General features: G+C 48.4%; 1 protein-coding gene across 4 annotated transcripts in view; it reads left to right on the top strand.

Annotated features, from left to right (window-relative positions):
• Positions 1 to 5024: 5024 nt before the first annotated feature.
• Positions 5025 to 20305, top strand: part of FUBP3 (far upstream element binding protein 3) — a 50804-nt gene continuing 35523 nt past the window's right edge. For all 4 annotated transcript variants that reach the window (XM_042912045.1, XM_042912046.1, XM_042912044.1 and 1 more), the window contains exons 1-2: positions 5025 to 5170; positions 17445 to 17550. In XM_042912045.1, the coding sequence (XP_042767979.1) occupies positions 5087 to 5170; positions 17445 to 17550 (190 nt within the window). In that variant the 5' untranslated portion in view covers positions 5025 to 5086. The remainder of the gene's footprint in view (positions 5171 to 17444; positions 17551 to 20305) is intronic.

Below are 20305 nucleotides of genomic sequence, written 5' to 3' on the forward strand. Positions count from 1 at the left end.
TTGATGGGGTCCCAGTAGTTAATTTTTGCTTTTGTTTTCCTTGCCTCCAGAGGCATGTCAAGTAAGAGGTTGCCGTGGCCTAAGTCAAAGAGTGCTGCCTGTTCTCTCCTGTGGGATTTTGATGGTTTCCTGTTTCACATGTAGGTCTTTCATCCATTTTGAATTTGTTTTTGTGTAGGGTGTAAGAAAGTGTCTGTTTCATTCTTCTGCGTGTTGCTGTCCAGTTCTCCCATCACCGTTTGCTAAAAAGACTGTCTTTTCTCAGTTGGATACTCTTTCCTGCCTTGTTGAAGATTAGTTGGCCACGTATTTGTGGGGAAATTAATGTGATTTTTCAAAGAAAGAATTGTTAGGAGAGTAAAGAAGAACTCTTGTGAGTTAAAAACAGGACAGCATATATGAAAAACCCTACAGAAAGATTGAAAGATGAAATTGAGGGAATAGCCCAGAAAGAAGAGTAAAAAGAAAGACAGAAAGTAGAAAATAGAAGACAATTAGACGACCACTGTAGGAGATCCAATATCCAAATAACAGAAACTCTAGAAAGATGAATAGAGAAAGTGCTGGGGGAAATCCTCAATTAAATAATTCAAGATGGGGCACCTGGGTGGCTCAGTCGGTTAAGCGGCCGACTTCGGCTCAGGTCATGATCTCACGGTCCGTGAGTTCGAGCCCCGCGTCGGGCTCTGTGCTGACAGCTTAGAGCCTGTAGCACGTTTCAGATTCTGTGTCTCCCTCTCTCTCTGACCCTCCCCTGCTCATGCTCTGTCTCTCTCTGTCTCAAAAATAAATAAATGTTAAAAAGAATTTAAATAATTCAAGACAATTTCTCAGAACTGAAGGACATAAATTTTCACATCATAAGGGCAACTAAAAAGGGCCAGCATAAAGGATGGAAAAAGACTCATTCCAAGACCAAAAAAAGATTTCCAGAGAGAAGGGGGAAAAGGTCAAAAGGATAATATAGCAGAATAGCATCAGGCTTCTCAACAGCAATGACGGTTGCTTGAAGGTAGTAAAAGAATGCCTTGCCTTGTAAATTATTATCCCAATCTAAAATTCTATATCCAGCCAATCTATCCATCATCAGCGGTGAGGGCTGAATAATGAGCTAGAGAAAATGTCCTACTGTCCACAAGGAAAAGAATAGCTCTGAATAGACCCGATGATACTACTTCAATTCTAGCAGAGCATCTGGGGGAACTCCACCCAAGTGAAAATACTTAAGGATTTGATAAACTGGGATTTATCCACCCATTACACTTCATTGTCACTTACAGAGAAGGGGTGTTGGGAATACAGACATACAGCAATTTCTATTAGGGATCTGGGTATGTCATTTGGTTTCACCGTGCCTTACTTTCTCCACTTATAAAGTGGAGAATCTGATGCTAACCTATGGTGCCTCACAAAGATGATGGGAAGGCCGGGAGGGTAAGAGATAAGAGTAATTTCAGCTCCTCAAAAGGAAGACGACAAACAAATATGAAGCCAGTTCTTTCCTCGTGTGACTATAACAGTCACTGACTTTTGTCTGCCCAACAAACATTCCATTCCATTCCATTCCAATTCCAATCCAACTTCAAGGGTGATGATGAACCCCACTCCTGGCTGCAGTTGATTGGTTTAGGGGTGGACACCTGGCCTTTCTGAGCCAATCAGAATTGTGCCCTAGAATTCTAAACCTGGAGCCAAGATATATGAGTCAGTTTCTCTTCAGGTGGCTGGAAGTGATGTTGTGTAAACCCCAGTGCTGTCTGCTCCAATAGTCCATCATCCAGTCTGAGAAGCAGAAGTAGCAGGTTGGCCACCAGAAAGGATGAAGCCAAAAAAGGCACAAGACAGTTACCAAGGCAAGAGATGGAGAGAGAAAGAGAGAGAGTGTACTTCCTGACCTGCCAGGCTTGCTCCATTGCCAACCCCAGTCCTTTAAGGCCATGTGTCAGTCCAACAGAAATAATAGTGTATGTCCATATAAAGACTGATAGCCAAATTTAACTATAATATCCCCCAAATCAGAAACGGTCCAGATATCCACTAACAGGTAAGCAGATAAATAAATTGTGGTATATCCATTCAATGGAATACTATTAGGCAATGACAAGGAATGAACTTTTCATACATGGCACAATATGGATGAATCTCAAAATAATTATGCTCTGTGAAACACCTCAGGCAGAAGAGTCATGCTGTCTGCTTTCACTTATATAACATTCTAGAAAACACAAACTAACCTAGAGTGACAGAAAACCTATTGGTGGTTGTTTGCAGATGGAGAGGCTGGTGGGGTGGAGGCTGAAGAAGCGTGGAAGGGTAAGATGGCTAGTGGTGTATATGTTCATGACCTTGACAGTTGTATGTATATGTGAAACAATATCAAAGTATACACCTTACTTATGTGCAGTTTATTGTGTATCAAGTTTTTATCAATAAAGCTGTTTTAAAATACTGGACGCTAGGGGCGCCTGGGTGGCTCAGTCGGTTAAGCGTCTGACTTCAGCTCAGGTCATGATCTCGTGGTCCGTGAGTTCGAGCCCCACGTCAGGCTCTGGGCTGATGGCTCAGAGCCTGGAGCCTACTTCCATTCCGTGTCTCCCTCTCTCTCTGCCCCTCCCCCGTTCATGCTCTGTCTCTCTCTGTCTCAAAAATAAAAAACAAAACAGTAAAAAAAAAAAATACTGGACGCCTGAGACAGTGAGTGATGCCTCCAATATTTTAAAGAAAAATTATTTACAGTCCAGAGTTCTGTAACTAGCTAAACTGTTCATTTTGTTATAGTGGAAGAAACAAATAATAAACAAATAATTACACAGTGATTTAAAATCGATTGTGATAGGGGTACCTGTGTGGCTCAGTCAGTTAAGTGTCTGACTTTGGCTCAGGTCATGATCTCATGGTTGGTGGGTTTGAGCCCTGCATTGGGCTGTGCTGACAGCTCAGAGCCTGGAGCCTGTTTCAGATTCTGTCTCCCTCTCTCTCTGCCCCTCCCCTGGTCATGCCCGGTTTCTCTCTCTCCCTCTCTCTCAAATAAACATTAAAAAATTAAAATAAAATAAAACAAATTATGATGAAATCCAGTGTGCTAGTAGGACATACACGATTGGACTTGATCGGGTCTGGGTCGTCTTCCCCTTCTGCGCCCTCAGAAATAAGTCAGTTGCCCAAAGTTATTGAACCAGTAAAAGAGGAAGAATCCGAATTTTGTCTTCCTACTTAGACACTCTGTAGTCTTTGGAATACGCCTTAGGTTTGGGCCAATAGCCCTGTTTTCGCTGTTTATACTCCTAGGGAGAGCCAGCTGGAATTTGGATTAACATACTCACCTCAGATTTTTAAAAATATTCAAAACACAAGCATTGTGATATTGGGTCGGTAGAACCATCCCCATTCCTGAAGGTTGATGCCACCTTCACCTTGAGTTTTACAAACTTGGCAAAATTAAAACACTCAACACACCCAGGATGGGCCACAAATAGATATGTTAGCATGTGTTGGTCCGGTATGTCCAGGATAGATATGTCCGGTCATGCGTTGGTTCTGCCTCATGATAACCCTTCACCAGTAACAGCAACCATGGCCAACTCTGTGCTTTTCCACACGGGTTGAAACGCTTTGCCTGAAAGTGATAACCTTCACTGTGACAAGTTTGCCAAATTCTTTTATTTCGCCATAATCTAGGACTTATTCCAATTTGGCATTATTCGATTCAAAATAACTTCTCTTGGCAGAAAACCACCGTGTGTCAAATTCTAGGGATACAGGGAAAACTAAGAGACCCCGTCTCTGCCCTAAAGGAACTCACAGTCTGGTCGCAAAGTCACTAACAAATGAAGAACTTCTCTTCGATTGGCCAGTTACTCCACACACTTCTTTCTAAAACCCAAAGCTCTCTTAGCAAAGGATCATCAAAGGAAAGCCACACCGTATTTTACTTCTCAATTTCCTTTCTGGTGCTCCTCTTCCTTCGTAACTTCAAGAGGCACGTAAAATGCTTGACATGACTCTCCATTAAAATCCAACTCCTTGGCACCACAGGCCTTGGGAAATATTAATCCTAAAGGCAATCGTGTTAATCAAAAGATGGGAGCCCCTGCTTGGGCCTGCCACCAGCAAGATGTGTGTCAAAGCCCCTAAGCCTTGTTTCCCTTCTGGCGGGTTTGTTTGCTCATTTGTAAGCGCCATCTCAAAGGCCCACGTGTGTTCCAGCACGAAGATTCTTTCCCTTGCTTTGAAGTTATCGACACCTAGCGAGTACCATTAGGAGAAAGTTACTTAAGCATCCCAAGAAGCCCTCTGGCAAGACGGTTTTGAGTCAGCAGGCATGGAAACAATGATGGTCCTGTCCCTATCTCTTCTTTCCCCAGAGCCCCAGAGTTAGCGCAGGAATGTGTAAGAGGACAGCATGCTGGCTTTCCAGCGGGAGCGTCCTTCCTGAGCTGTGTCGCCAGGTAATCCCAGGTGTGGTTTAGCCCAGCCTCGTCCTCCTGCCACCTGGACCCCGGCCGGGTGCTCTTTGCAAATGTTGGGGAACAGACGTTTTGCGGCGCTGCCCCCTCGCCCTCCAGCCTCCCTCTGGGCCCTCAATGGTGCCATTTCCAAGAGCTCAGTCCCAATATTCCAAACCAATGGCCATTCCTGGGAGGGACTGCCAGGGTCAGGCTTTTAGTGAACCAGGGCTGCTCGGGGCTGTCTTGGGAAAACCACGTCACTCCTCTCTGGGTTTCCAAACAGCCGAGAGCCGGACACCTCGGGCCCCACCCGAGCCTCAAGGGCCTGTCACGACATCAGCGACGGGCCTGGCCCAAATCCGGTCTGGGAACAGCTCCCCGTTCCTCGAGGCCAGACCGCTGCCGCCCCCGGCGCTGGACACGCCCCCGCGCCCGCGGCCCCGCCCCCACTTCCGGCCGGGCTGGGATCACGTGCCCTGGCCCCGCCCCCCCCACAGACACGGCTCCTCTGGCTTCCAGCGTCCCGGCTTCCCTTCCGCCGGAAGTGGGGCGACTTTCCCTTTCCGGCTACGGGTCCCCAAGCGGAGCTGGAGGCCGGACGGGGGAGCTGAGCGGCGGCGGCGGCGGCGGGGGCGGTAATGGCGGAGCTGGTGCAGGGGCAGAGCGCTCCGGTGGGGATGAAAGCCGAGGGCTTCGTGGACGCCCTGCACCGGGTCCGGCAGGTACGGGCGGGGCCGGCTGGAGGGAGCACGAGAGCCCGAGGCGGGGCCGGGCCGGGCCCGATTGGGAGGAGGGGGTCGGGCCTGGGGGCGGGAGGCAGCCTGGGCTGACGCCTCAGCCGAGCTCGGCCTTTTCTTGGGGCGCCGGCAGCCGGGGAAGCGGAGGGAGGAAGCGCCACCGCGACGCCCGGGCCCAGCCTGTCGGGCGGCTCTCCTAGGTGCAGCCGCTGGGAAACGGTTTGCCGGGGTCGCTTGGCCCCATCGCGCCCCCGCGCCCGGGCTGGGCCTGCAGGGCATCCAGCGTGGGCTTCTGGGGTTCGCGAGGAGAAGGGGGCTGGGGAGCTCCCGGTGAGGACCCGGGTATAGACACAGAGCGGCCGTCTCGGGCCCTGTAGCTTCTTAAAACTTGGAAAACATCGTCTTCGGACTTCCTGTATTCCAAGACTGGAGTGGAAGGAATTCGAGGGTACTTTACTTTTGAAGTTGCTCTTGGAGAGGGGAGAGAGGAGGATGTTAAATAGGTGTGGGTGGTCCCCAAGACGTAGAAGTAATCCCTTACGGGCAGTAGTTTTCCTCTCTCTCGGGGAGAATGTGAGATGGCTCATCCCAACAGTGAAACTTTACCATCTGACAATGTCGTGCATTTTGCCAGAGTTAACTAAGCTGGGTTTTAAGAGATTGCGGGCTTCCCTGGAGAGCGAATATGGGACCTGCCAGGAATACTCTGGCTTCCGGCAGGGTGCTTAGAGCAAAACGTGTCCTTGTATCATGTGTAAATCTTACAGGTTAGCTCTGACACCTAAACCGTTTCTGCTGAGTGTGTTACAGTCATCGTCTCTTCCTATTTAATTGTAGGCATAACTAACTGACAGTGTAAAAGTTGGGCTGTAACTAATTACTGCTTGATTCCTAACAGAAAGCCACAGGACTCATTGTATTAGAAGAAGGTCTCCACTTGGTCGCTTGAAGATATGGTCTTTACATCTCTTTCCGGTATTCCAGGGGCGGGAACCCTACCTGTGTCCCCGATACTGACTTTTCATTTTAATACCGATGCTCCTATAGACATATTGGATCCCAGCACTTTCCAAACCTGTGGTTCCACCTAAAATTGTGTCTGATGGCTTGTTACTTACTGCCTAGGCATCAACCAGTACAGTAGTGAGTATCCACCCTACTTAGACTTCAGAGCCAACCGGTGGCTGTAATGGATGCCATCCAGCTCCCCTTCCACCACTCTGCTTGCCGGCGTGTTGCACTGCTCTCCTCTACAGTACAGGGTCCTGAACTTTGTTTCTCACTGGCTACTAATAATGTAATGGCTTTCGCTTTGTGGCTGCTATGTGACACTCGACCTGGTGGCCCTCTGTATCCAGGAAGAATTATAGTCACTACCCTAAAGAGCTCAGATCCTCAGTTTACAGAAGGCCTGTAGTTGAACATAAAATGAATTTTGAACCATTGAGAAGACTTTCTGCTCCTCTTGAGCCAGTGGTTGAACTCGTATTCTTGGACAACCTGCTCAAGAGGGAGGGAGACCCTCTGTTAAATGCTGACCTAATGTGGATTGTTGAAGCAGTGGTGTTTCCTACTAGCAAAGAGAACTTCATTGGAAATGTTCCCAGCTCTGAAATGCGCCATTGACTGGAGCAGTAATAAGCCCAATGGAGACAGTGCTGTAAGTGTATTACTTCTGAGTATTAACAGCTGGAGGTCGATACTATCTCCAAGGATTTGATGGCCTTTAAAAATCTAAAGAAAAAAAACAGGTTTGTGGGTAATTTTAGGTTTATTTCCAGATTCGCATTGAGCAAGAATGGAATGTGAGAAATTGAAACTGTTGTGTGCTTTATTTATTTTTTATTATTTTTTAAAAATGTTTTTATTTATTTTTGAGAGAGCGAGAGAGAAAGAGAGACTGAGCGTGAGCAGGGGAGGGGCAGAGAGAGAGGGAGGCCCAGAATCGGAAGCAGACTCCAGGCTCCGAGCTGTCAGCACAGAGCCCGATGTGGGGCTTGAACTCGCGAACCACGAGGTCGTGACCTGAGCCGAAGTCGGCCGCTCCACCGACTGAGCCACCCAGGCGTCCTGTTGTGTGCTTTATAGAAGAGCTTACCTCAAAGGGTCTCCTGTTATTTGGGCATCCGGTTGATGATGGTTCTACTTCATTGTATACACGGCATGTTGCAGAGATGTGCTTTTTTTCTCTCCAGTAACTGGAAATAAAAGACAGTGTACTTATTTATTTAAATGATTGTGCAGCTTCCCTCCACCCCCTCGCCCCCTGACATGCCCTCATAAACACCGGCAACGGTCTATAAAGCCCTCGCTAGTTTGTCAGGGAGGAGTAAGCTGTCTTGTGCTCACTTTATCTAGAAAACCACAATAAAGTCCAAATTGGCCCTGCTGGGATTTGAACCTCCTGTTTCTATTAAGTCTGGTTTGTGGAGTCCAGTACCTAAACCCACTAAGCTTCCTGCCTGGCATCTTGAAGCCTCCTGCGTATCCTCTGGACTCTTTCCAACAGAGGGGACCAGCCCCTTGTTACTGTTAGTTCACTGTGAACACGGTATTCCTCGATCAAAAGGGAGTCTCTGAAGTTGTGTAAAATTTAAAATTTTCCCCAGCAGTGAGTTAATAGCGTACGACCGTTCGGAAGGGAAGTATCCGCGTGTCCAAGCGCGGTCTGACTCGGTCCCGTTGATGAAGATCTAAGACTAAAGATCTAAAACTCGTTTAGAGAGAGTAGGGTCCTCGTAAGGGTGGGAGGTGGACCCAGAGCCAGACCAGGCTCGGCCATCCTGCCCTGCAGCCACACTGCGTTTTCACCCTGACTGTCTGGGCTCCCAGACGTCTTCGTGGAGATGATGGATAACTAGATACGAATCCCTTCTGTTTGGTTGGTTTTTTCTAAGAGCGAAAATACTTCCCCAAAGCCCCCTGCTCCTGGGGATCCGGTAGCCTCCGCCATCTGGCGCACACGTTTGCTTGTTCACAGGACAGTGTGACCGCCACAGTGTGTCGCAGGTTCCCAGCCGCCTTCCCCAGGTTGGGCCAGCTGTCTGTCGGTCATCACCCGACTAGAAGTTCTCTTGCCTGACGGCTGGTGCTTTTCGGGACTTTAAGCTCCTGTGTCGACCTAGACGCAGTCCGTGCTGTGTGTTGCATAACTCCGCGGCTGTCCCGTTCGCCTGAATACAGTGTGACCGGAGCCTGTCGGGGTTGAGCACCATGACGGTTCTGCGCCCTAACGATCGGGACTGAGCCGATGCAGAACCAGTAAGAAAGCAGCCTTTTGGACAGTTCCGTAGGCCTGGCGCCTGTTCTTTACAGTACTTTTTGGGGGGAAAGGTTCATTGGGTTGGGGCCTCAGAATTTCCTTGGTCCTCCGGAAGATGCCATGCCGTGCTGCTGTCTCACACTTTGAGCCTCAGCAGAAGATCTGGCGCTGCGTTGCCTTTACGAGAATGTGCATCCGCCATTAAAAGACAGAGCCTTTGTTCATTGGCCCCTGGTCACTCCCAGAGAGAGACTGCCTCTGCTTCCTTAACGTGTGATGTTTCTGACTCACGGCAAGTGTGTGGCGTCTCCATCGATTTAAGCCGGACTCCGCCGAGACTGTCTCACACACGCCCAGTTTGCGTAGCTCAGGTCCCTCAGTCACCAGGGACTGACGACTGAAGGTGCGTTCATTTTTGCTCCCTCAAACCCTGTTGCTGTATCTTTGGTGGGACCCAGTAGAGTACCCTGTAAAGAGTGAGACCTTGTTCAAGGGTTTTGGTGATGTGACCATCTACTTGGGTCACTGCTTTCACGGAAGCCCTGAACTTCCCGTTTGCTATTGTAAGGTAAATAGTAAATGCACACTGCGTTCCACTGTATGTTTCTAAGGTTTTTCTCGTTTTCAACGGAGACTTCTTTACCTTTCTCTTAAAATCTGATAGCCCAAATGTATCATCAAACTTTGGTTTCTTCCAGAGTCCCATTTGTTCTGTAGATACAAATTTGCCTAGACCAGAGTTCCCAAGCCGGTGGCCCACGGGCTGGAGAAGGCTCACAGGGGGCCTGCAGGCACGCTTTGTTTCACCTACACAATGCCAACACTTAGAAACTAGAATGACGTCCAGTAAAACTGGAGATTTCTAGCTTTTCTGGAAAAAAATCTGGCCACGCTGCTCCCACATTCTGGAATGGCAGTACTCAGCAGGAGCCGAGTAGCAGCTGCCCTTTCACACGGGGCATTGGCTCTCTGGGTTGCCATTGGGATGCCTAGTCAACAAGTTGTTTTCTCCTCATCCCTTTCCAAATTGTGAGTCCATCTCTGGTTTTTATTTGAAATTGCTTTTTTTCTTTTAAAGGAAAGACTTTTTTTTTTCTTAAATGTCTTTGTTATTTGTTTTTGAGAGAGAGACAGAGCATGAGCAGGGGAGGTGCAGAGAGAGAGGGAGACACAGAATCCGAAGCAGGCTCCAGGCTCCAGGCTCCGAGCTGTCAGCACAGACCCCGACGTAGGGCTCGAACCCACGAACCGTGAGATCATGACCTGAGCCAAAGTCGGACTTACTGAGCTTAACCGACTGAGCCACCCAGGCACACCTTTATTTGAGATTTTTGTTTGTTTGTTTGTTTATTTTTGAGAGAGACAGAAACAGAATGAGAGTGGGTTGGGCAGAGAGAGGGAGGCACAGAATCTGAAGCAGGCTCCAGGCTCGAGCTGTCAGCACAGAGCCCGACGTGGGGCTCGAACTCAGAAGCCGCGAGATCATGACCTGAGCCAAAGCCGGACACCTAACTGACTGAGCCACCCAGGCGCCCCCTTTATTTGAAATTTCTAATGGAAAGAATTGTGTATGGAGATTTAGGAGACCTGGGTCTCCCGCAAGTAGCTATATGACCTCATGCTGGGCCAGCCATTCCCAACATTTGATCTACAGGCTGTTTGTAGATCTTCCATGGGAAAGGGGTCACGGACAGATAACATTTGGGGAATACAGGGTTAAGTAAAGGTGAATTGACTTTTTAATGCCAGATTTCTCCGAACCTTTAATACGCTTGTGTGTATTAAGTCCTACAAGAGTTCGGGGTGTGCGTTGTAAATATCCTGAAGTTAATGTAATTTCATACTTTCTTTTCATAAAACCAAGTCATATTCTACAGATCACGTTTCAGGAAACGTTAAGCTACATAATCTCAATAGTTGCTTCGAGCCTGCGAACGTTCAGAGAGCTGACATCTAGCTGGGGCTGAACAAAAATTGATCATATCTTTGGGTTCTTTTGCTTTGTATTATGTTATATTGGGCACCTATTCAGACTCCCCTTCTCCCCAGCTTTCCTGTGCAACCCTTTTATTCTGTTAAGAATCACCTCTCGAAACTGTGTCGCATTTGGAGTTTTCTTATACAGACACTTGGGAAAGAATAGTTGGTACTTCTCTTGGAGACATTGACTATACTTTCATCCTCACACCAGATGATAGCAAATCACTTGCAAGACGGAGTAGTGTTAATAGAAGTAGTGATGTGATTCGAATTGCCTGCCATTATTGGAGGATCTGCTGACTCCATGGGCCTCTTGCCTGGATGCTGGGCCAGCACAAAGATACGACAGCTTGCGGCTGGTTTCGTCTTCTTGTGGGCTCAGTCCTGCCCGTGAGCAAGTGAAGTGAGCAAGCCGGGACGAGGGTTCTCATTCTCCTCGTGTATTTGACAATAACGAGCCAAAGGAAAACGAAGCAGTTTTCTCAAAGGCACACAAAGAGTTAATGCCGTCGTTCTTGGACCCCCATTTTCTGCATTCTAAGGGCTTGGTTCCTTCACAGAGGTAGCTGGCTAATTTTCCATCTCTGAGACTTCAGAATCTGAACAAAGCATCGAAGGATGCTGGTGGAATTCACTGGGACGTAGGGTAGAAGGGGAACGGACCTACCCTCTTTAGGGCCTGCGCTGGAGGGTCCAGCTGGAGCGTTATTTCAGCTTAGAGCTTCGCCTGGTCGTCTTCGCATCGTGGCTACCAGTGGGCTTCTCCAGATCTGCTTTAAATTTAGCAAGCCTTGGAGGGGTACCGTCCATGTGGCGAGCACTTTGCTATGCATCAGGGGAGTTGTGCTTTAACTTCTGGGAGCAGGGGCCTTTTTAAGACTCTTGAAAACTTTGAACCTCACCACAGCAATGTTTAAATAGTTTTGTGTGTAATTTCAGGAGGTTCGTGAATTCTCTAAAGCCAAGCCCTGAAGTTCTCAGTTAAAAAACCTTTGTCCTGGCGGTACTAAGAAGCTTGAGACAAGTCTGTTCCAAGAGCTCCCTATAGTGGGGAGACCATAGAACCAATAACTTCGTCAGTGAGTTACATTATTCAAAGGTAGTTTATAAAGTGCTTTGCAGACACAGAGAGGGGAGTATTCCATTCTGCCCCAACGTGGGCGGCATGAGGTTGTCAGAAAAGCCACCACGAAGTGCTGTACCTTATTTGGCCTATAGAATTCCTTGTTTTGGTTAATGCTAGTAAATAGGGCAGGATCAGCTGGGGCCCCGTCTCATGACAACAATGGCCAGCATTCATGGAGCCCCTGTCGCGCTGGATGCCAGGCAAGGACTTCCATATACGTTCTCTCATTTGATGGTCGCAAAACCCCAGGGGGTAGTACAGTAGCCCCCCCCCCCCCCCATCTGCGGTTTTGCTTTCCAGAGTTTCAGTCACCCTTGGTCCATCACAGTCCAGAAGCGAACGGTCCTCCTGACACGTTGTCAGGTCAGTAGTAGCCTAACGCTGCTCCACAACGCCTCTGTCACCCACCTCGTGTCACCACAAGTAGAGCGGGTCCAGTACGAGATACACCACGTTCACATAACTTTTTTTTTTTACAGTATATTATACAGTTCTATTTTCCTTTTAGTTATCGTTCATCTCTTACCGTACGTAACTTGTAAGGTCAACTTTATTATCACAGGCATGTATGTAAAGGGAAAAACGATATACGTGGGGTTGGGTGCTGCCTGTGGTTTCAGGCCTCCAGAGTCTTGGGATGTATCCCCCGTGGGTAAGGGGCTGCTGCTGGACCTGAAGTGCCCGTTAAGACTTCGGATTCAGACCGTGTGAGTTCAGGTTCTGGTTCTGCCACTCGCCAGCTTAGTGACTGGACACACAATGTAACTTCTTTAAGTCTTAGTTTCTTCGTCTGGAAAATGGAGGTCTTTGATGGTTGTGATAATTTTTTTTAATAGCTAATATTAGACGTTAGGAGGTCCCCCTTGGGAGGCGGGGGTGGGTAGTGACCGAAGGAGGTAATGAGGCAGACCTCAGGGGTGCCGGAAATGTTCTGTGTCTTGATCTTGACCCTAGTCCACAGGCATTTTAGGAAGTGGACGTTCAACGAGCTGTAAACTTACGATCCGTGTCCTTCTCTATATTATTATTATTATTCTTCAATAAAATACAAAAGTAAACACTTCTTATTTCTTACCACGGGCCTGGCGTTGTCCTGGGTGCTTTACATTGTTATTTCATTATCCCGGTGGATACAGTTACGGGTAGACGCTCCCGATCCCATGATAAGGAGAAGAGTAGCTACCGTGTAAGGTCCCCGTGAAGACGGAATGGGGGCACCATCAGGCACTTAGCAGGCGATAAGTCTGAGACACCTGCTGCTCTCCTTGGGACCCTCTTGGGTCGTGGGAAGTGCCACTGGGACTTGACCCTGCACACCCTGACTCCAGAACCTGCCGTCTGGGACTTGGTCTTAGCCGTTGGGCTCCGCTGCCTGGGTGACACGCCGTTTCTTCTTGCTGTGGGAAGCAGCGGCTTTCGGTCCAGCCCACGTCTTCTCAGGGTCTGGGCGGGGTCGCTCGGGACCGTGGAGCAGGGGTTCCCGGGAGGCAAGTTGGGTTCCTGCTCCCTGGCAGGTGGCGGGAGCTTGCAGCCTGTGCTTGCTGGGTCCGTGACCATCAGCAGCGGCTGTAGCACGGACACGGTGTGTGGATGACGGGGTCTTCAGGTGGCTTTGTCTGTTCCTGGTCGGTGTAATGTTTTCCTTGTGAAGTGGAGCTAGTCACGGCTTCCCGTTTGGGTTTACAAGGCGAGCTACTTGGATTATGAGCCTTGTCAGAGAATTTGTCGCAGACGTGTGCCCTGGGGATGATTAATGGCTGATTCCTAAGTTTAATGATTTGCATATCGCCTTCATGATTTTCGCCACAACGCTGACCCCCTCGGTGTTTACTTAATATTTTTAAATCTTTTTAAAATTCAGACTTACTTAAAATATTTCTAAAAGGAAACTTAATCGCTGGCAGAAGTGAAAAACTTTGCCATGCATGGAAGGTAACTAAGAAATATGTATATACAGAAGTTTAAAAACATTTATCCGTGCGTCTCCCAAATATGCCTGTGTACCTCTTTCTCTTAGGAAAACACTGGTTTAGTCTGTCCGTGCATTTTACAGGTGAGTACCCCCAAGGAGCAAGGCCGTTGGGGGTCGTACCCTGGAAGAGCTTGCTGGAAAACCAGGACTCTTGACTGCCTCCTAGTTCAGCGCTCCCCCTCTCCTCATTGCCGCTAACTATTCAGAGTCGGGGTCACATGTGTGACGTTGATTAGTGTCTCATCTATAACGGTGCCTCCAATAGCACGTGTAGCAAGATAACTGATTTTCCTCCTTGCCTCCCTCCAAAAGAGGGGAGAAGGGGGTCGAGTGGTAAAAACAATCAGTAGCAAAGTCCCCTCAAGGTCAGGCTCTCTGATAAGCTCCGGACTGGCCTTGGTTTTGTTGGAATATCCTGGCTTCAGTGACTCTCTTATATTCTGGCCAGCACCAGTATTAGCTGAGAATGTACCTCACCTCCCTTAAGCAGCTACTGGTCAACGGTCCGTTACGACGTGAGGAACTGCTTCAGCTTCGTGCCCTGGAAATCATTAGGTCTCAGGTCCTTGGGAAGTGAGAAATACTTGAGAAAGTCTTAGGCGGACAAAGGGGGGTGCCCAGCGCTGTGGTCGATAGCACAGACTAGAGCTGGGCAGGCCAGGCTTAAATACGGTGCCTCCGCTTATGAGATGTGTGACTTTGGGCAGAGCATTCAGCTTCTCTGAGCCTCGCTTTTCCTTGTTTTAAAATGGAAATCCTACCAGCCTCCTAGAGAATCGGGGAGAGGAACAAATGAGGTAGCAAATTTAAAATGGTCTTTGCAAAGTACCCGGCACATAAGTAAACACTAAGTTTTAACTCCTTATTTTAGTGGACATGTAAAATCATTTCTTGAAACAAGGTTGCACTTGTATGAAGGAAAGAGTTCCTTGTCTCTTTATAGAATGTTGTTATATCTACAACGTATTGTCAGTGATATAATTGTATCTTGTATTGTCAAACTCCTGTTTAACATTGTTTAACCAAGAGTTCAAGTGCAGCCCATTGACTTCAGGGCTACCCCTCTTAACCAGTATTCTGTACTGCTTTTCTCTTAGTGGAAATTTCCCAAATTATAGATAACTGAAGTAAACATGACTTAAGAACAAATCTGAGAGCCTCAGCCTTTAATCAAATTCAGGAACAGGAAACTATTGTAACATTTTTAGCGTATCGGCTTTGGGAAAAAATGACATTCCGGCAACATGTGAAACCTAACCGTAGAAATTATAAGGAAGGCCAAAGACTCAGGAACACATTCTAGCTACTTTGGAAGGGAGGGAAAAGATCTGGAAGCTGAGAGTGTCCTCCCAAAGGAGCAGGGAACGTGCCTAATGTGTCGAGTTTATGTTTTGGGGTTCTGTGTTTGGGAGTGATTTGACATGCATGCTGTTGGGGGACTCCACTGAGAATCATGAGCCCTTGTCCCCCTTTCTTTGTGTTTTGGGGTCATCTTCACTGTCTACCGGGAGCACTTGGGGCCATCTGTGAAAGCAACCGGGCCAGTAATCCCCAGAACCCCCACGTCAGTCATTAGCCACTCGGTTTATCATGGCACATGCAAGAGTCTCCTTGGGGCACCAGCCACTGCAGTGTCCTCGCCTTTTAATCCACCTGTTTTGCCAGCTGGGTCGTTCAAAGTAACATTTGGATCTTAAGTAGCCAACCTCCACAAGCTTATCCAAAACAAATACGGAAAGCAAGATTGCGAGTCCGAGTCCGTGGTAGAGGCAAGGTTTGTACAGTGTTTCGTTTGATAGCAAATGGCCTCTTGGATATAGGAGGTTGGGTTTCTAGCAGCAGGTCTTAGTATTGTAATCAGTTATTTATAATACTGTTTTTAAGCAAGCGCTCATCCAGGGTGCCATCATCTCTAGCCTAGACAGGGGCCGGCAGACTTTTCCCTTTAAAGGTCCAAACAGTAAATGATATATACGGGCATCGTACGCCACACGGTCTCCGCTCAGTTCCTCAACGCGGAATGCACGCGGCTGTATTCCAGTAAAACTTTCTTTACAAAAGCAGGTGGTTCGCCAGCCATGCTTTGCTGACCCCTGACCTAGAATATCTCCTGAATGATCTTCTCACTCCTGTCTCCTTAGACGCTGTCTTCCTTGTCAAGGGGATCTTTTGAAAACGTAAATCAGCGTGCTACTTCTCCTACTCAGCCTTGCGGTTGCTTTCTGTCACCCTTCCTGTAAAATCCAAGCCCTGGCGAACCGGCCCTTGCCTGTGTCTTGGAACACGTCCAGTTCTTTCTTCTCTAGTGACCTTGACCTCTCTCTCTTCTACACTCATACCTGCCAGGCAGGCTGGCTCCTGCCTCAGGGCCTTTGTACAGGCTGTTTTCTCTGCCTGGAATGCTCTTCCTCAGATTTTTGTATAGCCAACTGCTCATCAGATAGGCCTTAGATCCCGTGATCTAAAGAGATCAGAGCAGCCTTCCCCGATCACCGTGTTTCAAGCAGCTCTCCTAAGCACTTATCTTCTCATTAGCACAATTCACTATCTTTTCTTATTAGTATAATGCTTATCACCAGCTGAAATGATCGATTCCTGGTCAGCTCGCAGACCTTGTCACTCCCCACTGACTGCTGACACAGAGTAGGGGCCTGGTTATTCTCGTTGACCACAGGAACCCAGTGCCCGGAACAGAGCCCCGCACATAGTAGGCACTCGGCATTTGTTGGACAAGTTGCCTTATTTTAACAGCCGTGCTGTGAAGTGCTTTCTAGCATACAAAGCTCCTTTGTGCTGAGAGTGTGTTGGTAGCTTGCCCCAAAGGGTGCAGCTGGTGGTGGTACATCCAAAGGATCCCCTGCAGAGGGGAGAGGGGCTTGCCCAACACCACAGGGCTAGGAAGCCAGAGGGAGAGACCTGACCCCTGGATCCCTGACATCCGAGCCCTGCCTTGGGGTTTCAGTGTCACGCTTGCCTTTGGTTTTTTGTTTGTTTCAAGTCATTCATGTCGGTCGCAGAAGCTGGGCACATCGGGACAAGCCCAGAGCTCCCACCGAAGACCCGCTCTGTGGGACAGCCCTTCCGTCTGCCCCTTGGTCCACCCCTACTTCTTGAGCTTAACTCAGGGATTAACATCGAGAGCAGTGGCTGCAAATATTCCTTTGATGACATGATAAAGAGCTGATTGATCAGGGAGATCCCGTTGAACTTTCCAACGAGAACAAAGTAGGCAGAACTTTCTGCGCAGCGTTTGTTTCTGGGGAGAAACACTTCAATAGCTGTATGATCATTTTTTTTTCTTTTAACTGATAATATTAAAAATCGAAATCGCTCTCCGAGGTCTCTCGCTTGGTCCAGCGCAGGAATCCTTCTGAGGTAGTTGGGACAGACAGCCGTGTTCCGCCCTCCCCCCTACTCGGACACGCCCAGTGGGGAGGGGCTTGCTGTTCTATGTCTGCAGAGATGACATCATCACTTAACAGGCGTTCAAGTTATGGGATGGATGTTTTCCTAACGCGCGGTCATGTTTGAGCAGACACAGCCTTTTAAATAGTACCGGGGAATTGGTTTCTTAAGGGAATCCTGCGATAAATAAAACCTTTGGAACAGTTCTTCATGGCGGTGGCCTGCCTGTTTTCTTCAAATGCAGTGTACCTGTATTTCAAGGGATGGCTTAGAAATACTGATTTGTAGAAGACTGATGTTCAAAAGTATTTTACTGCTAAAGACACGTTGTTATTGAGGCCGAAAGAAGACTCGGTTAGCAATGAAAAGTGTCCTCGGCGACGCTGCCTCGTGCTAATCTAGGTCAGGGGGAGAAGCGGGGTAACACAGGCCTTTGAAGAGAGCTCTCTCGTCTTTCTCCCTCAAACGGAGCCCGGATTTGTTACTGAGTCTTTAAATCTGATTCTCTCTGTAGATCGCTGCTAAAATTGATTCAATTCCTCACTTGAATAATTCCACACCTCTAGTGGACCCCTCAGTGTATGGATACGGAGTCCAGAAACGGCCCTTGGATGACGGAGGTAAGTTGCGGGGAAACGTCTTTGCCTTTCAGGTGGTAGCGAACCTGCCGCTTAGCTGGAGCCGCGTGTCGGCCATTTCCACGACCGACCGGGGTGGATGTTTCTCCGCGACTCTCCCGCACCTGAGCTCTTACTCGCCCTGACGATGCAAGAGTGCTTACAGCTGGGCTCGGAGGTAAAGACGAGGCCTTTGCGCGTCGGTTCGGAAGTCACTCGGCTGATCCGAGAGTTTTGTTTGACGTGGCCCTTCGTGCTTCAGACACGCGCGTGGGGGTTGAAGCTCCCACTCTTCTCCAAAGAGAAGCTAAGATTCGATGCCCGACTCTCAGGAAGCCTGTGGCTACATCCTGACCTTAGGGAAAGAGAAGGTGGGGGCGGGGGAGGGGGTGACCTTGCTTCGGTCGGCTCCCTTTCTCACCGTTCCCATGTTTGACAGGCTCTCTCTAGAAGCACCCATCTCTCATTCATTCCTGTGTTATTTGGTGGTTTGGTTCTGTACCCCACTTCAGCCCCCCCCAGAGAGTTTGAGACCAACGTGGAAGTGCCTGTCCCCCGGCACCTCCGCGAAGAGTATCTGTCAGATGGGTTTGTTCCGAGAACTTGGGCGTCCTGCAAAGTAGGACTGGAAGAGGGAGTCCGAAGTTTACTAGGTTGTACACGAATATGCACGCAGTGGGTCAGCCAGTGTCTTCTCTGGCCTTCTGTCGGTCTGCCTGCCTACCCAACCGTGTGTATGCACTTACTTCTACGTTGTCTTATTAGGTGGAAAAAAATCAAGGTGTTCAATAGCATATACAGAGCAATTTCCTTTTCCAAAAAAGAAGCGTGTTTTGATGTATGTAGAAAAAGTAATTTGGTGTGACTGATTTCTCCAGTGTCTTCCAAAAGGGGAGATTGCCATTGTTGTTATTTATTTATCTATTTATTTTTATTAAATGTAATTTATTGTCATATTGGTTTCCATACAACACCCAGTGCTCATCCCAACAGGTGCCCTCCTCGGTGCCCATCAGCCATCGTTTTTAGGTGTTAAACATCTAAAGGTTACGTTGGTAACCTTTTTGGAATAATTGGATAGGTTCACGCTGGGAACTTTATAAGGGGGCTGTGGCTCATTTTGGTGTAAAAGTTCCTTTCTGCTTAAACTTCTTTGCGGTTTGTTTTTTTTTTTTAAGTTTATTTTGAGAAGGAGAGCACGAGTGGGGGAGGAACAGAGAGAGGGAGAGAGAGGATCCCAAGCAGGCTCTGCACCGTCAGCACAGAGCTCATTGTGGGGTTCGAACTCCCGAACCGTGAGATCATGACCTGAGCTGAAGTCGGACACTCAGCTGACTAAGCCACGCAGGCGCCCCGTGTTTTTGTTTTTTAAAGTTTACTTAATTTTGAGAGAGAAAGAGCATGCGAGTGGGGGAGACGCAGGGAGAGAGGGAGAGAGCAAGAATTGCAAGCAGGCCCCCACACTGCCAGTGCAGAGCCCAATGTGGGGCTTGAACCCACAAACTGTGAGATCATGACCTGTGCCAAAATCAGGAGGGACACTTGACTAAGCCACCGAGGCACCCCAAGATACTGTTTATGAATATATACCCAGGCAAGGTCTACCCCATTGGAACTAGGTGACCATTTATTTTATTTTATTTTTTTAATTTTTTTTTTTAACGTTTATTTTGGGGACAGAGAGAGACAGAGCATGAACGGGGGAGGGGCAGAGAGAGAGGGAGACACAGAATCCGAAACAGGCTCCAGGCTCTGAGCTGTTGGGACAGAGCCCGACGCGGGGCTCGAACTCACGGACCGCGAGATCGTGACCTGAGCCGAAGTCGGACGCTCAACCGACTGAGCCACCCAGGCGCCCCCTAGGTGACCATTTAAAAAAAAATTTTTTTATGTTTATTTTTGAGAGAGAGAGAGAGAGAGAGTGTGAGCGGGGGAGGGGCAGGGAGAGGGAGACACAGACTCCGAAGCAGGCTGCAGGCTCTGAACTGACAGCACAGAGCCCGATGCGGGTCTCGAACCCATGAACTGCGAGATCATGACCTGAGCCGAAGTCGGACGCTCAACCGACTGAGCCACCCAGACGCCCGGTGACCATTTTAAATGGCTGCTCCAAAACGGTCCCCTGTGATCTTGTTTGGCTGGTGCCAGTGATTTCTTAGACCAAATATGACTGATTGCATTTTCTGCAGTTTCGCCTTCGTGAAAAGCTCTAATGTGAAGTAACCATTTTCCCTTCTCAGGGCAATCGTGCTTCACTTCTTACAGGACGTCAATACAAAAATAAAACTGAGTTGTCTGGCTCTGAGCACACGCCCCAGTAATGGACAGTCCAGTCTCCCTGGCCCACTGTTTCCAGAAATCACGATCAATACCCTTCACCGCGCTCTGCCTTGCCTGCACCCGCCACGTGGTGGGGAAGTGCAAACTGTGTGCACAGAGTAGGCAGTCACTGTGTCCTTTGCATAAAGAGCGCCGAGGTATTTGCAAATGAAACCACTGTCCCCTGGCAGACTTTCTTCTCCTGTTAACCCGCTGGACACCCATTTCAAAGAAATTTGTAAAAGCTGCTGAGTTTGTTGATGAAGAACAGGCAGGTGTAGCTGGTGGGTCCAGAATCTCACTTGGATGCTGCCGCTGTGTAAGGTCACTTCTTGTTTTGAGGACGGTAAGTTTTTCCATGTCTGCCTTTGCGGGATTGAGTCCTTGGAATCAGAAAACGAACACGGTTTCTCTTCTTCTTCTTTCTGAACACGAAGCC

This window comes from Panthera leo, chromosome D4 (genome assembly GCF_018350215.1).
Source record: "Panthera leo isolate Ple1 chromosome D4, P.leo_Ple1_pat1.1, whole genome shotgun sequence".
NCBI lineage: Eukaryota > Metazoa > Chordata > Mammalia > Carnivora > Felidae > Panthera > Panthera leo.